Source organism: Leptosomus discolor, chromosome 5, assembly GCF_034619465.1.
Source record: "Leptosomus discolor isolate bLepDis1 chromosome 5, bLepDis1.hap2, whole genome shotgun sequence".
NCBI lineage: Eukaryota > Metazoa > Chordata > Aves > Leptosomiformes > Leptosomidae > Leptosomus > Leptosomus discolor.
This window is the reverse complement of record NC_141395.1, coordinates 24,608,891-24,625,653: the sequence shown is the minus strand read 5'-3', so window position 1 is coordinate 24,625,653 and position 16,763 is coordinate 24,608,891. Positions and strand designations below refer to the sequence as shown.

Genomic DNA, 16,763 nt, shown 5'->3' with positions numbered 1-16,763 from the left:
CTCTTTTTGGGATAGAAGTTGAAAGTCACTCCTTTGGTATTAGATGAGAAAGTCTGCTTATTAGTACCATTAAATTTACGACTGGCTCCTAAGATTTATTCTGGCTTGATAAGGCTTATTTTAAAAAAAAAAAAAAAAAAAAAAGGAAATAAGAAAAAAAGGGGGAGGGAAGACTAGTATGTCATAATTTGGGCCTTAACTGGTTTACTCTGCTACTCAATTCCTAATGTCTTTAGATCTGCAAATGCAAAGGCCATTTTTTTTTTTTGTTCAGAAGGGTGATCACTGAGCAGTGGCAAAAGCAGAGAGTTTGATTCTGTAGAGTTCTGAATTATTCTTCCAAAGTCTTGACATATTTCAGGTGACTGAGTATGTGCACAGCATAGCAGGATGTGACTCTATCTGCTTATAGAAGAAAGTCTGGCAGCAGCCTGATTTGACATAAATAAAATAAAATAATAACTAAATAAATAATTTATTTTGCATTTATCATGACTCCTTTTCTGATCTGCTTCATGGAAACTTAACTGGTCTCACTTAGTTACTCCATAGTACTTGATCAATTAATTGTAAAGATAATCAATAACCCCATTTTGGCTAGCAACATTCTTTTTTCTGACCACTTATAAATAAGTTTTGAGATCTTGATATATATATCCTTGCAGGAAATCTCGCAGAAAGACTTCTTTATTTAAACAGCAATATTTAGTGTTAAAATGCCTAACTTATACAATGATTCTGTATTAACCAGAATTTATCTTCCTCCTCTTCCCAGTGTATCAACTGCAACAGGAAGCTCCCCATCCTAGAAGGATAACCTGCACTCGTGAGGTGAGTATTACAAAGATTTGATTTTATAGAGTCCAGTAATTCCAAGTCTATACTTAATGGAATCCAACCCAAACAGTGATTCCTTGGGACTCTTGGTGCTGTGATTAGAGTAAGTAGCCTTGCGGGCGCTGGTACCTGGAAATAATTTGATCTAAAAATTTAATTAAAAAGCATTTTGAGTATGATGGGTATACCTGAGAATCTGGTTACTGTATTTTGATTCTTAGATACATGGAAACGTGCCTTTTCTTCTCCTTTTTGTGTCAGAAATTCACAGAAGTAAGAGCAGAGCTTTGCGGGGGAACTGGGCACCTGTTTGTACACACATTGCTGCTAGTTGTGTGCAATACAGCAGCAGAGCGAAGACTGAAATCTCCCCTGGTGCTGTTACTTGAGTCGTAGTACTTAAGACTCGCTAATACTAGTAGCTAATCTATCAGAGCCACAGATTTTATGAGTCCAAAGAGTAATAACAGGATCCCATTGATATACAGTGGTGCAGAAGGACCTGCTCAAGGGGTCAGTTCTTGAGGCAGACCCCAAATTGCTAGTGTGTCCTGAGCTGCCATCTAGCAGAGCAGCAACTCTCCAAAGCTGTGGTGCTGGAGGGTTTAACTGATACCAAACATCCGTGCCAGCAAGATTTTACTCATAACTGCATCTCTTTTGCAGCTTCAGTTAGGAACTTGGAAAACATTAATTTCAATTTCAGAAATGCGGAAATGTTAGGCTTGACTTGTTAAGCAGTGTTACAAAACACAGCTCTTACTGAATAGCCACTGAAAGTTATTACATTGCTGCAATGAAACTTAAGCATTTTTATCATGTGCCAAGAGAAAGGAAATTAATCTTTGAAGTATGTTCGTCACTTTGAGGCAGTATGAAGTACAGAGGGACATTGCACTATCAGGGACATTAATAGCTTACAGTCTAGATCATGAGGAGGATTACTTTACAGAATTAAACAGGCATTTCTCTGTCTTCTTTTCAAATGCCCAGTTGTGGTTCTATGAAGTAGCCTGTCAATTTTTAAGATAAAATTTAGAGATTTAACAGAAGTGAAATACTGCAGTTAGTGGAAGCACTCTTGTTTTCCTTTGTTAATATGATAGATTTGTATTTTTGTAAAAAATACAGCTATAGCTGATTGCACTTAAGAAAGACATAGCTATAGAAAAGGAACAACAGATGAATTTTACAAGAAGCATTGTAGCAAAGAGTTTTGTTTAACCATTATTTCTACTCTTAACTCTCTCCAAGTAGGGGTATTCTTGTTAAGGTTGTTGTGCAGGTATCTTATGTACATCAAATAAGGTGGGATGGAGATTTGAAGGACGGCTCTATAGAAGATAAGTCCTGAGCTGTGAAAAAAATGGGAGGTTTTCCAGTTTTTTATTCCCATTGCAACGTTATTAGGAAAGTTTCTTCTATTTTGTGTATTCTCTATAACAGGGTTTTTCATTACATTAATATACAAAGTATTTGAAGTCTTGTAGCAGCTTAGTCTTGTATTACAGGTTTGATTGTACAGAGATTGTAAAGGGTGCTCACCTGGATAGGATGAAGTATTTTACTCCCTGCCTTCAATGGATTGTGTTTATTGTTGTTAAGTGCTGTTGAATAGTTGCTTTTTCCTTCCTCTCCTCAAAAGTATTTCACTGGTGGAAGAAGTAAGTGCGAGTATGTGCGTAGGTATATGAATATATGCATGTTGTAAAATGTATGAAGCATTTTTGGTAGCCTACTGACGCTGTTCATCAAGATGCTGACATTATGCCTGTACAATCACGGTAGTCTTTTATTTGCTGTCTTATTTCAGAGCCCTGCTATTGTTTGCTCTTGTAGTGACAGACTTTATCCTATATGCTCATAAGGTTGCCTGGCTCTTGTGGTGATGAGTGACAATTCTTCTTTGAGAACCTCAGTTCAGAATGTTTTAATTCTTACAGAATTAGAAATGTCGTTTCTTTATACCTTTTGGTTTCTTTAAAAAACAAACAAACAAACAAAACATAATAGAAATGTAAGGAGTGGGAAAGTACCAGCACAGTTAAGGAAATCTTACCGCAGATAGCATAACAATAGTAATTGCTTTGCATGTCAATTGCACAATGCATATGTACCCTGTAGTCAGGGAGAAACTGTAAATGATAAAAAGGGGTCCGACATATTCAATAAGATCTGTTGGCATTATATTCTATGCTAGATTGACTGCAGAGAAGTGAATCATAGAATCAATAAGGTTGGAAAAGACCTCTAAGAGCAAGTCCAACCATCAGCCTAACACCGCCATGCCCACTAAACCATGTCCCAGAGTGCCCCATCCAAGTGCTTTGGGGTCTTTTTCCCTAGGTGATAAGAAGTCACGAGCAAATTTTATACTAAGTTCTCCTTCATAGTATTTCTTAGAATACTATTAGCCTATCCAGTCAAATAAGCAGAGATATAAATGTGTATTCAGTGTCTGAAAATTAAAAATGTCTCCTGCCTCTGGAGTGCTGGAAATCCTTCAGCTATTGGTCACATCCAGCTTGCCTTTAATTTGGAATCAAACAAAATTGCCAAGCCAAATATAAAAGTGTCTGTGTAAAGCTTCTTCAAATATAGATCACACTGACCACTATAATTTTCTCATCCTCATTAGCATTGAATTTTAATACTGTTAATTATAAAATTTTATTAGCTATTATACAGGTGGCAAATTGAAAAGTTGGACTGTTTTAGAGAGGAAAATTTGCTGTGCGTGAGTGGCTTCCTGCATGAACTAATCCTCCAAGCTCTTTGAGGGGTGTCTGAGCATACTGCATCCCTACATAGAGAGGTCCTCCTGCTCTAATGCTGTAAACAGGTAGTCTGTTAGAGTCAATTGGGGACCTGTGAAAGTACCACAAGTAATCAAAACACTCTGCTAAGTCCTGTCATCACTGAAGAAAGAAATGCAGCACATTACTATAATGTCTATAATGACATGTTTCTTCGAATTTATTCCAAAACAAGAATATAACATATGATAAACTTTAAGTAAGTGTAAAACTTCCCGTGTGCCAGAGTGAACAGAAAGAGAAGACATTCTGTGTTTTAAAATAGCTTCTTGAACTCTGCAGACTAAACCTGTGTCTGCATCATGAACGTTGTTGTAGAAACTGAAATATAAAACCTGCAGATTTTAGAAACTAGTGAGAATTGAACTAAATAAAATAGAGCTATGAAAGAATCACTCACTTGCAGGTATTTAGCTGCAGAACAGAGCATATTAAATACACATTTTCTCATTAAATAATCCATTTATTAAAAAAAAGCTCTCTGAAGCTTTTTTTAACCTAATAAATGTAAAATTGAAATAATACATTATCAGTGTGCATTTTCCTACTTACGCATTAATTTGTTATAATGCAGATAACAATTTCTTTATTAATATTGAACAATTTATGCAGCTGAGCCAGATTTGAAGTGAAAATATATTGAGCAAGCAGTAACATCTTTAGCCTTTCTCTCTGGTCTCAGCCTCTCCTGCTAGTGTGGAGCTTTGTGATCTGCTCTTTCTCAGCTGGGTTTCTATTAGCAGCCATGTGTGAGTCAGTGGGGAACAGAATCTTTTCCTAAGTGGCTGAATTATTCAGCTGTGTAAACAAATTCATAAATACAGGAAGAGAATTTTGGTCCAGAGAACATCAAAGAGGTCAGTGGGAGGGAACAACATTGTTATTTGATAAGGTATTAGCATGTAAATTGGTCCTCTTGCCTTATTGTATTCCACTTGTTGGCATAAGCAAGAGTGATGATTAGGAGAAAAAGCACGTATTAAAGAATAATTGGAAATCACACTGTAAAAAAACCCAACCTATTATTTAAGGTGCAAAGGCACGTGTTGTACAAGTGCTAATACTGAGAGGTGTATTCAACAGAATGACCTACTTAACATGAAATGCTTCTCAAATACAGGGAGTTCAAGTTTCTGCTCTGTTACACGAGTTTCGTATCAGAGCAACACACAGCTCAGTGGAGCTACACTGAGGTAAAAAGAGCATTGCATTCATTTGGGATTTTTTTTATTTTGAAGGTGCAGCAGAGCCAAGGCTTTTAACACTGTATGATGTTCATTTGTAAAGTTGATGATTCCATAACAATCTAAGGATGTTTGACTTCTGCATGAGGCTTATGTCCAAATTGTAATGTTGTTTGTCCAATTAATATTGTATTTCCTCCATGGAATTCGTATTTGTTGTGCATATAATGTTTTGCATACACATGTGTGCACGTGCACATGCAGACATTTTAGGGACTGCTATGTGAAGGCACTCCATGATACATTTTAGATAACTGTGTGTGAAAAAATACCAAACAGACAAATGATGGAGATAATTAAAATCACTGTCCTTTTCTGTCCTATTACAAGGCTTCATCCTAATTCAGTGCTAGTAGTTAACAAGCCTGTTAAACAGCATCTCTATGTAGTCATGTGAAAACGGCCTCTATGAGTTGTCAAGAAACACAGCATAGACTGGGCATATGTAATGCACATCCTTGTTAGAGCTGTTGCCAAGTCTGCTCCATTTATCTGTTCGTGAACTTGGTTTCATTGACTTCACACCTCAGTCTGAAAAAAACAGAAATGAAACAATGGTGGTTATCTCACTGACCTTTGTGTTTCTTGCAGGTATCATAGTGAGACCTGAATCTTTCCTGTGGCCTCTGCATCAGTGCTATACAAATAACCACACTGAAACCAAGTATCTCGCAGTTAATTTTTTTCTTTTTTTTTTTTTTCTAAGTTAGAAGCAATTTTTAAAACTCTGCCAAATATAGGCTAAACAAAGAGCAATAGGAAAATTTTCCTATAAATAAAAAGTCCTGAGAAGTCAGAAGACTTAGCATTCAGCTGGTCTTTGCTGGATACAGAAAAAATGAAGTAGCTAAGGCTGCCTTTACTCATGCTCGACAATACTTTGCTCCAAAAATACTGCCAAATCGGAAAGAAAGTCTGCAGAGGATAATTACACTGTATTTTCAGCTAGCAGCTTTAGTTGAAATGACCGTTTTCCTGCTATTGCTTTGATTTTATTTAAAACCCCACTCTTTTAGTTGGGTTTTAGTTCTAGTCCGGATGAGTGTTTGGTTTTGTCTCCTTAACTTAAGGCTGACTGAGTGTGAAGGTTAGGCTAATGAAGCTTCTGAACTGGACCATTTTGACTTTCAGTGCACACGTGCAGCTGGAGGATATGTGGGTGCCTGCGAATGTAATTTGTAGAAATACAGTCTGGCAGGAACTTCATGAAGTCCAGGCAGACACAAAAGACCAAGAAAGCTGTATGTCACTTCTAGTTCTGGTGCAGCTAAGGATACCTAAAGTAAGAACAAATGCTATTTTGCCTTTTATGCCAAAGTTGCTATCAGTAAAGTTGGTGTAGGTTGCATTGTAGAAAGCTGGAGAACAGTGTTTACTGTCTTAAATGGTAAAATTGGCTCCTGGGAAATCTGTGTGTTTTAGTAAGTTCACATGGACTGCACTGAGTGTGTATGTAGCCCAGCTAATTCTGAGTGAATTATAAGGCCCCTGCTGAGTTCTAATGGAATTGCCTTAGAGTCTGAATGTATGCATTCAGTCTAGATGTCAAAAAACCCTAGTATTACCATACATTTTAAAAGTTATTAAAAAAACCCTCAACAAATCGAAACACCAAAGCCCAGGCAGCAAAAATCAGTGAATTTGGTTTCCAGTCACATGGAGTCTTATACAAGCAAACAGTGTCACACATCAACATTTATACTGAAGTTTTTGTGAGTTGGTAAAACTGATCAGTACAGCCTCAGTGTTAACAGAAGTGGTTATTTTCCTTTTTAACTCATCATCCACCAACATGAGCTGCAAACCCAGCTGCAATTGGCTGGAAGTCCAGCACAGCTTTTCTCTGATGCTTTGCTCCAGTCATCTGCCAGTTCACATTTTCAAATGTGCACAGAATATAATATTACAATTTGTCTTAGGATTTGCAAGTACATGTGAAGATGCCCTGTCACGTTACTAATCCATTTCTGAAATTGGGTGCTTTTGCCCATATAAATTTTCCAGTTCTGTCATGTAGATTCACCGTGGCCACTGAGATAAATATAAAATCTCAATAGACAGATCATAAAATCGTATTCACAATGGGATTGTTTTTTTGACAACTGCCTGAGACTAGTGTCTTGTCTTGAGGGTTTTAGTTAAGAATTGTTGCAAGTTTCTGTAATAACAACAATAAAATGTTTTTGCTTTTTCTCCAGTCATGTTTCTGTCTTCCTATTGAAGAAATAGCCTACATTTAACAAATAATATGTAAGACTTTTTCTTTTTTTAAATGATCCAGTGTCTTCAGGCCCTTTGAAAACAGTTATCACACTAGTCAACTCTTGTTTACTGTTATGTAGGAAAAAGAAATATTTTAGAACATTATAAATTGTTCTAGTGATGGAATGATTTTTCAAAAGTGAAGAACCATCACAACAGCTTTTTATTTGCTGGGAATGTGGAAGAGTTCTTATTAGAGTGTACACCAGGATGTATTTTTGTTGTTGTTGTTTTGGACATCTGAAATATTTATTTATACTCCACTGAGGTAACTGGAAAGAAATGCTAATTTTAGTAGGCTTTTTTCTGAAAAGACGGAAATGGCAGTTTACTCTGAGTATTTTGTGTTTTGTTTAAGCTGGAGTGGTTTATACTCTTGTAGTACAGGTTGTGTAATTGTTGAATTTTACTCCCCAAAGACTTTCCTCCTTTAAATTTAGATTATTGAGCTGATTTCTGGGAGGTCTGCAGTTCCTCACATATCTCTAAACTTCCTGGACAATTGCAAATGAGTTATTTAATCTGAAATACTTAGCAGGCAATTTGCATTCTGACACCTTTGCATGTTGTGTACATTTACACTGTATGGTCTCTAGAGCATGGACGGGCTGGTGTTACACAGCATAATACATGCATACCTGTTGTTGCGGTCTTTTAGCCGATACTACAGATCGCACAGTTTACTGAAGTCAAGAAGTGCAAGACTTAGACACTTGATCATTTAATCTACCACTTAGCCTCACTCTGAGGGAATATGGTAGTGGCTCAATTTCTCACAGCGGTGGCATCAACAGCTCTATGATGGAGGACAACTTCTAAATTTAAGAGTTTTATAGATATTTCACTGTATTAGTGCACTTAACAATATAGTACACTTACACCCATGAAATAAATCTTTTGTTTCCCCTTTTTGGCAGTTTGTACAAGCAATACTTAATGTTGTCAGTTTGTATTAGCAGAGCCTCGAGGATAATGTGATTCAAGCAGCTCATTCTGTCTCACTCTGTTTTAAGCCATTCAGAAGTGCAGTGTTTCCTGAAGGGTTTACCTTTGGTTTCTCTTATGTTCCACCCACAGGGAAAATGCTGGGATAGTAGATGGTTTTTGTCTGTACTTTCACTTTGTATCCCTTTCTATTTTTAATGCTATGTTATGGACAGTATGCTTACAGTGTGGGTTCAGTTGTTATGAAACGTTACAATTTCTGTTGTTTCTTCTAGGTAGAGAACAGACCGAAATACTATGGAAGAGAGTAAGTAACACACATCTCTGAAAGTGGTTTATCTGTACATGTTGGTTGATAATTGTTACAGAAAAGGTTGCAGGTGTTTGTTCTGGGCCCTTTGTTTCTTCTGTGTGCTTTACAGCAGTGTGTCTTGCTCACCATCAGTTTTTTTCAGTACCATCACTTTTGCCTGCCTGCAATTGCAGCTCTGTTTTCTGATGGATATGGATATGATTGAGTGCTAACTCAAGTGAGAAAAACGTGTTTCTGTACTTTCAAAGGGTTATCTTTGTCTACCTCTACCTCCACTTGGCTTTTGCACAAGGTGTTTGTGTGCAGGAAAAAAAAGATTTGGATCACAAATGCAATATAAGCATACAATATATATGTAATATAAGTGTACAATATATATGTGTCTTTTATTTCAGATTGCTAAGGCAAAAAAACCCAAAAAAGTGTTGCTAGGTTATTACATCAGTAATTACTGAGATTATATGCAATCCCCAAGATTTTAGCAAGTTGCCATAATATCCCTGAATGCTGCAAAATTTTAGATTGCGTGCCACTGGCACAGAATATGTGAAGCCAGAAGGAGAAAATGGAATTATTTCTACATATTAAAGTAGTAGATGCAAATTTGAAATGCAATAGACTTGTTTGATAGATATTGTTTCATAGAAGCCTTTCTAAACCATTTAAAGTGACTTCAAATGCAGGTAGAAAGGGAGATTAATTTAAGCTGTAGATTCCAGCAAATCAGTCACTTTGATGTTTGTTTCTTTTTTAATTACTGTGGTTGATGGTTTTTAAAAGAAGAGGAAAAGGTGATTTAAAAGTGAAAAGGCATGTGTTTCAAAAAGCCTTTGTTCCTTAGATTCCATGGGATGATCTCAAGAGAGGAAGCTGACCAATTATTAAGCGTTGCAGAGGGAAGCTATCTCATTCGTGAAAGCCAACGGCAACCTGGAACCTACACTTTAGCATTAAGGTTGGTAATTAATATTTAATTTTTAAATTTATAAAATATTCAAAAGATTGTACTGTGTTGTTGACCTTAGTGTATGAACTTCCTTGTGATTATTTTAATTTTTTTTAAAAATAGTGGTACTTTTTTACCCTGGTTACAGATTTGGTATTGTTAACCTTCTCTAACCCTTTCTGAAGTACTAACATTCCTTATTGTTTGCACCATCAGGATAACAGCAATTGCGTTTTTGCTGGTGGTGCTTCATTTTGCCCTTCTCCCACTATGTTACAGTTGTGACCCCATGTAGATGTTGGAGAGCAGGTGGTCAAGAAATAAAAGGCATCTTATGAGCTCACCTGACTAGTCTGCTTTGTGGGTTACGTACTAGATAGCTAGCTGTTGCTGAAAAGCAATTAGTTCTCTCCAGTCCCTCTGTGGGTTAGCAAATAAATCAGGTTTTTTGTCCGAGCACCTGTTAGCTAACAATGTTTGCGGATCAGTTTCCTTGCTCTGCAAAGATAGATATAAATAAAAAATGGAAACAAAATCTGAAATAAAAAATAATTTAAATATTTTAAAGTTTTAAATAGTTTAACTACTTTTACGGTAGTGGAGGTTATTTTGGCCTGAGCTGTACATGTAAGTAATAAGATGGGAGATTAGCAAGGTTTTAAATGTAAGTGGGACAGAAAAATATTGAAGGAGAAGATGCGGTTACTGAAAGCTTTATATGGGTAAGGTAAGATTACAATTAAAATAAGAATATCTTGAAATAATGAGGAATTAGTTTTCTTTTTTGGGAAAAAAAGAGGGCGTATTACTGAGATATTTGTTTCTGTAGTAGTAAGATTCCAAATAGAAACATTATTGACCTTTACACTGGCTTGCACTAACAGTGTAATAAATTTATGTTGATTATTAGGGTCTAATATTCCATTTCATCTACTTCTGCTCCTGCAATATCTATTTAAAGCTAAAAAGAAAACAGTTGTCGTAACACCTGGCTTGAAGACAGGACTCCTGCCCCTTGCTTCTGATGATGTAGAAGGCACAGGGCTTATACACTGTGAAAGATGAAGCTGCTGAGCATTGTGCAGGATGTATTGATACAGGTTGTTTTACAAATGCTCCTCTCATCCAGCAGTCAAAAGATGGGTATTTTCTAGGTTTAATGATATCTCTTTCAAATTGGAACCTCTTTGAAAGCAATAAAATCTGGTTTTAGACCCAATGGAAAAGAGAATGGATAGCTGTTGGTGATCAGTTTGGGAAACAGTTTCAAATGATACCAAAGCTGTTAATCAATTTATTTTGAGGAAATTCAGCATTTGGCAAAACGCCTCAGAATCTGGAACTGCAGCATGTTGCAGCAGTTTCATTATGTTTTAAGCACTAGCTGAATGACCTGTATATTAAAGGCGGTGGTCTAGGTGGCTGCTTTCCATCCCACAGCAAGTTATGCTCTGTTGTCTTGCTGTTGGCCTTTAAAGTATACAAATGAGGGAAGGTCTTTGCTGTCATACCATAGGTGAAAGTTCTCTGTGAACTGTTGTGCTGTGTCTTCCACACATGGGAATTTTACCACTAGGGTTTCTGTTTCTTTCCACTACGAAGCATAGCAGGAGTCTGCATTTCCATTGACTGGAGGCAGAGTTTTGCTCATTTTTCATCTCCTGAAATGATATATGCAGAATATACCCATTAGCCAATATTCCCACTAACTGTGTTGCTGACATTGTAGCATCTCTTAAAGACTAGGTAATTTCTGCGGTCTCTCTTCATCCCGACTGTGAGAAGTTTGCTGTGATTGCTGTGATGAGTTTATATAATTTTACCTGTGATTTATAGCATTTTTGAGACCATCATTTGTGTTCGTGTCACTGTACTGCCAGACAGCAAAGGTAGCTCTGTCTGCAGCTCAGATAAATCCCAGTAGGAATTTCAGAATGTCATCTCCATGGCCAGAAATGGAGCTTGTCAGTAGGGTGGTATGTATGGGCAAAACCTTTCCAAGTTTGATGGAAGACTTTGATTGACTTCAGGGTCTCCAATTTCACCCTTTCTTTTCTAGCTGTGTGAATCAATTGGATCTTTTCATACTATGCTTAAATGCCACTCTGTCATTCAAGCAGTCAAGTTAATTTTAAGATCACTTCTATATGATTTTTGGTTTTTCTTCTTTACCTTTGTTTTACCCTTTAGAAGAAGTGGGAGGGAAACAAACTTGGTCAGCGGATAGTTTTATATAAAGAAACAGACACAGAATGGGTTTCACAGCATTTTACGAAGCAGCCCAGCAATGCTGGACAGGTGCTCTAATCCTGCAATAAAGAACTTTGCAATAAAACATAAAATGGAATATCCATGTTTTCTGATTGTTTTTCAGGCATGCTTTGGAAAACAAATGGAAAGTGTTGAGTAAAATTTAGGTGCTTGAGGGTACCTATTGACTTCTGACATAAATACTTGATTCCCTCTGTTTCTGTGTATCTACTTAATCTGTCTCTCACTGTGTATGTTTGTTCCCTCACTTGTCTGTCTCAGACAGTCAGTCAATTGTGATTAGAACAAATTGGAAACTACCTATAAAGTGTGATTGCCTCATAAAATCCCAGTTCATCGAGACCTAAAAGTCTTGTGGAAACATGGGTAAGATCAGCTGCTGCTGAGACTGAGAGGGTTGTTTCCTTTGGCTTGTAGTTACTGATTCTTCTGCTGGGGGACAATTCAGTAATACAGACAGCTTAGCACGCCCAGCTTTGGCAGATGTCTTCTTTCTGCATTTGTGTCAGCGTGCCTGGGAATCCTGAAAAACCCAGTGCATCCAGTCGTGAAGAGCAATTTAGTGAAACAGGATCATAACCCTTTCTGTGGCAAGGTATGATGTCTCTGTAATGAAATATTTCCAGTCTTCATTTCTGCAATGGAAAAAACAATCATTTAATGCTTTGTTGTGAGGACCCAAACCATCCAACTCGTCAAATCGTCATGGAACAACTTGAATGCTGTATTTGATTCCACCAGCTATTGTAGCTGATGTCTAAAATCTCGATGGTATGTTCATACCAGCCATTGCTGAAGTTCTTTGGAATTTAGTTCCAGTTGTAGTTCTATTTTGTCTAGTATCTTGGTTTGTTGTTACTAAATTAAGTGAAGGCTCTGCATCCTCTGTGTCCTTGGAATGCATAAAGGAAGGTATCCTGGTGTGCGTTTGATTTATTTCTTTTATATTGCAGTTGATTAAATAAACTTCAATATCAAGTGCCTTCTATGTTGGTAAAGTTTCTAAAATAGTTAAATTGGAAGTTAGAAAAAAATGCTAAAAAAACCCTTTGGCTACAAAGCAAGCTAGGTGAGACATAAAGGTAGAACTCAGAATCCTCATTATGACTGCCTAAGCATTGTATTTGTGAATACAGCATCCTCTATGCCACAAATCTGATAGAGATTAATGAACCATAGCTCAACTTTGTAAAGTGAGTATTTATCTTCTTTTGGAATTATTAAAGAAGATCACCTCACAGAGGGCTATACTATAGGGGAAAAACAACAACATTCTTTCATGTTGTCTCTATCCTCATTGCTCATTACCTTCTAGACTGTACTTAGACTAGGCATCTTCCAGAGATGCTCAGATTGTCTTTGCTTTGCACTGAAGCTTTCCTTTTGAAGAACTTAATCTTTCTTGAAGAGAAAGAATAAACTGTTAACACCACAAATCCTAACTGCTTTATAGGCAGACAGAATTCACAGTTATAAAAACATGTTTTTGTGAAATCTGGAACAGATTGGACAGTCACACTAAGCTACAGCCTTTAGCTACAGCCAAAATGCACAGAATGCAAATGCATTTGATCCATGAAGGTTCTTTTATGGACCATTCTACTCCTAACACAGCTCTTCTGCATCTCACTTCTTTTAAGTTACTCTAAGGGATGCCTTAAATCATCATAAAATGCACAGATCTGGGGAGGGATCTGGGTAATTGATCGCAAAGGGTTTCTCCCCAGTTATATATCTCTGGTACTGTATTAGCAAGTTCTCTAACTGTGAACATGCTGGGTCAGATTAAATGGACCAGTTCATAGTCCAGTCTAGTATCCATTCTTTGGTAGCTATTAATAGCAGACATTGAAAGAAAAGTGTAAGAACAAGATGAACATGTAGTAGCGGTTCTCTGGTGTGCTCTCACAGCCTCTGAAAACTTGCTGTTGAGGGATTTCTGAGCAGAATTGTTATCTTGCTATTTTTTCAGGCTTGTGATGGAGAGATTTTTCATTATTTCTTTTTCTAGTGGCTTCTGAGCACATTTTTGAACCCTCGTAGACTTTGCTGTCTGCAGCTTTAGCATGGGTTCCGTGCCTTAACTAGGTTTTATGGGAAGCAGCATCCCTTTTTTGAAGATTCCATCTCTCAATTTTATTGGATGCTCCCTACTTTTTGTATTAGGAGAAACAGTGAACAATTGATCTCCATTTACCTTTTCCACGCCACTCATGCCCCCCTTATTGTTCTTTGTACAGGTCGATGAATCCTAGGCTATGCATTCAGGTTTTGTAGGGAAGCTGTTCCATACCCCTCATCATCTTTGTCATCTTTCTCTGCACGTCTCTCTTACTGTGTGATGATCTTTTGGAGATGAGGGAACCAGGACTGCACATCCTGTTCGAGATGAAGTGGGCCATGGAGTTTTCTTTCTTTGTTCTCTAAACCTTTCTAAATGAGTTTTTGACCACTGTGGAACATTTGGCTCTGATGCTTTTATAGCATGAGCTTTAGTAGATCTAAAGATCTTGTTCCGGAACTGCGATAGCTACAGGCATAGCCTAGCACCGATTAAATGACCAAATATAGGACAGGACAAATAATAGCTTTTGCAGACTTAAGCCAGGTGGTCAAATATTCTTAGTGCAATGCTGTGGAATAGTTAACGGAGTTCAAAGTGAAGATTTTAAATATTTCTTCTTCTTTAATAAGGTAGGAAAAGTGATTCTTACCCAAAAAACCTTTTCGGTTATTAAGGTTGTCAGTGAGTTACTGTAAAATCTGCTTTCCACTTACATAAGAAGCTGCATTTTGATCATCTTCTGATGAGGTGTTTCTGTCTGCTGTCATCCATTATTGTGCAATTAATTTGCATCATGACTTTTTTTAAGACAGACTACCTTTTAAATTTAAATTTGAAACAAAAGAGGTTTTGTTTTCAGGAAACAAATTTCTCAGAATTGTAACAGAGGTAGATGTTCTTGGGGAAAAAGAAAATTATAGTTTAAATGTTTTTTCAAGAGTGTGAGTTTGGCTAAATATCCAGAGCTATGCTTCAAATAAAATTGATGTTCAGAGCCTAAGAAGGCCTGTGAAATTGTATCAGTTCAGACACCGGATAAAAGAGAGTAAAGCACAAACACAAATGAGAGCAGCAAATCAGCTCCCTACTATATTTAATGCCTGTACTCGAGCACAGATGTGGTTTTTCATAGCTTATTTAAAAAAAAAAAAAAAAGTACAGCTAATTCACCAATGTTTACCCATTAATTAATCAGAGAATGCTACTGAAAATTTTTTGCAACCCTAACCCTGAGGTTTTAAAAAAATTACTAACAAGAGAAAATTATTGTAGGTATATATGTGTGTCCATACATATCAGCAAGTCTCTGTAACAATAGAAAAAAATAAAATACATTATAATGTTAATTAGGTGTTCCAAATGGATGAGAAGAACTGAAAATTCCTAATTAACTGCTGGAGGTATTAGATCTGCTTTTAAATCTGGCAAAAGAGTAGTACAGTACTTAATGTTAGGACCTATAGCAAATGACAATAACGATAAGACATGGTTTGCAATGTAGCCTTTTGTGATTGAGAGCTTGTTTAATAATTAGGATGAAGATAAAGAGGAAATGGGTAGAGATTGTGCTAGTGGTAGGCGTTGAAGTGTGATGGTACTGCATGTTCTTTTGAGCAGATATCTGCTGTAGCACGTTTAGCTGGTTACCATGGTTTCCCTTCCTGCAAATTCTATTGTTGTGATACTGAGAATGAATCGAAATAAGGTTCTGCAGCATGATTAAAAAAAAAGGTAATAATGTTAGCTGTGATTATGAGTCATGTTTTCTTTATGTTTGGTGGTTAGGGCACATCCAAGATTATGTGGCATCAGAAGAGAATTCTTGAGGTGAAATAAATGTCAGAAGTTAATAATACTTAGTTAACTACATGTATTGTGCAAGAAATTGATACACATCATCTCTCTCCCTAAATTATGAAATTGTGTTAAGAAACTAGCCACTGATGTTTTAAAAGGAGACATAATTGGTAGGCTATTAAAACATAACACTGCAAATGAACCTTTTTCATTTCAGAGGGCAATTGCTTTGGTAGCCGAATGCTGTTCATTTTCAGTGGGTTCTTTTAGGACACACATGTAGTGCTTTTCCAGAACATGTGTTGATTGCCGTGGGATTACTTAGGCATGTAAAATTCAACATCTGCAAAAGCCTTCTTGAATTCAGAGGTTAAAACTGTGCATCTGCATTCTGCTGGAAAGCCTTGTTGTACAGGCTGGGACATGGGATAGGAATTGGGGAAAGAAGAATTGTTTGAAACAAATTGCTATGTGATAATAGCTGAATTATATTTTTTAATTATGAGTGTATCAAAATTTGGTCATAGTTTATCCTGAATCCACAGCTGATCTATCAGTAGTCAGAAGGAGCCCAGCAAAACAGTAGCTGACTGCATCCCTTCACTTTGCCGTGGTAACAGTATTCTGACATCATGCTAGTTGGTAGGAAAAAAATGATCAAGACCATTTCAAAGACTAAACTTTGCATATCTTCCTATCTGTGTATTTTTTACCCGATTTGCAAATGCAGTGATTGGCAGTAGCAAGGGTTGAATCCCCTTTCTAGAAACCTTTGTAAAATTTCACACAATATTCCTTGGTCACTAGCTGAAAAACCTGGGAAGCTATATAGGCATATGTGTACACAGACACATGCACACACACCAACTTTAAAGCTTACCTGGGTTAAATAGAATTGCTCTAAAATGTGATCAAACCTATTTGTGATAAAGATGTTTCAGCCTGACCCATTTTGATCAGTTTTCTTTATTCTGCATGAAATGGCAAAAGAGTGCTCCTTCCTCTGTGGCCAGCTGAAGCTCCCAGGGAGGGATTCTTCCTTCTCCCCCCCGGCTTAGCCTGTCACACTTCCATAGGCGCAGAATTCAGGAGAGTTTCAAAAATTGACCCCTCGGATATCTGTGTCTTCTTTCAGATGAAAGAAAGAGTTCATGCTTAAAGATGTTTTAATAGGCTGACACAACAGGTATGCTAGCTAATATGCTGGGCTTTTTTTTTTATTATTATTATGAAGAGACAAATATTTCTTTTATGAAGGCCTAAATTC

General features: G+C 36.9%; 1 protein-coding gene across 1 annotated transcript in view; it reads left to right on the top strand.

The window, feature by feature from the left end:
* CHN1 (chimerin 1) overlaps positions 1–16,763 on the top strand; it is a 106,840-nt gene that overhangs the window by 28,178 nt on the left and 61,899 nt on the right. The window contains exons 4-6 of the mRNA XM_086465161.1: positions 776–831; positions 8,380–8,411; positions 9,259–9,372. Coding sequence (XP_086321287.1) covers positions 776–831; positions 8,380–8,411; positions 9,259–9,372 — 202 coding nt within the window. The remainder of the gene's footprint in view (positions 1–775; positions 832–8,379; positions 8,412–9,258; positions 9,373–16,763) is intronic.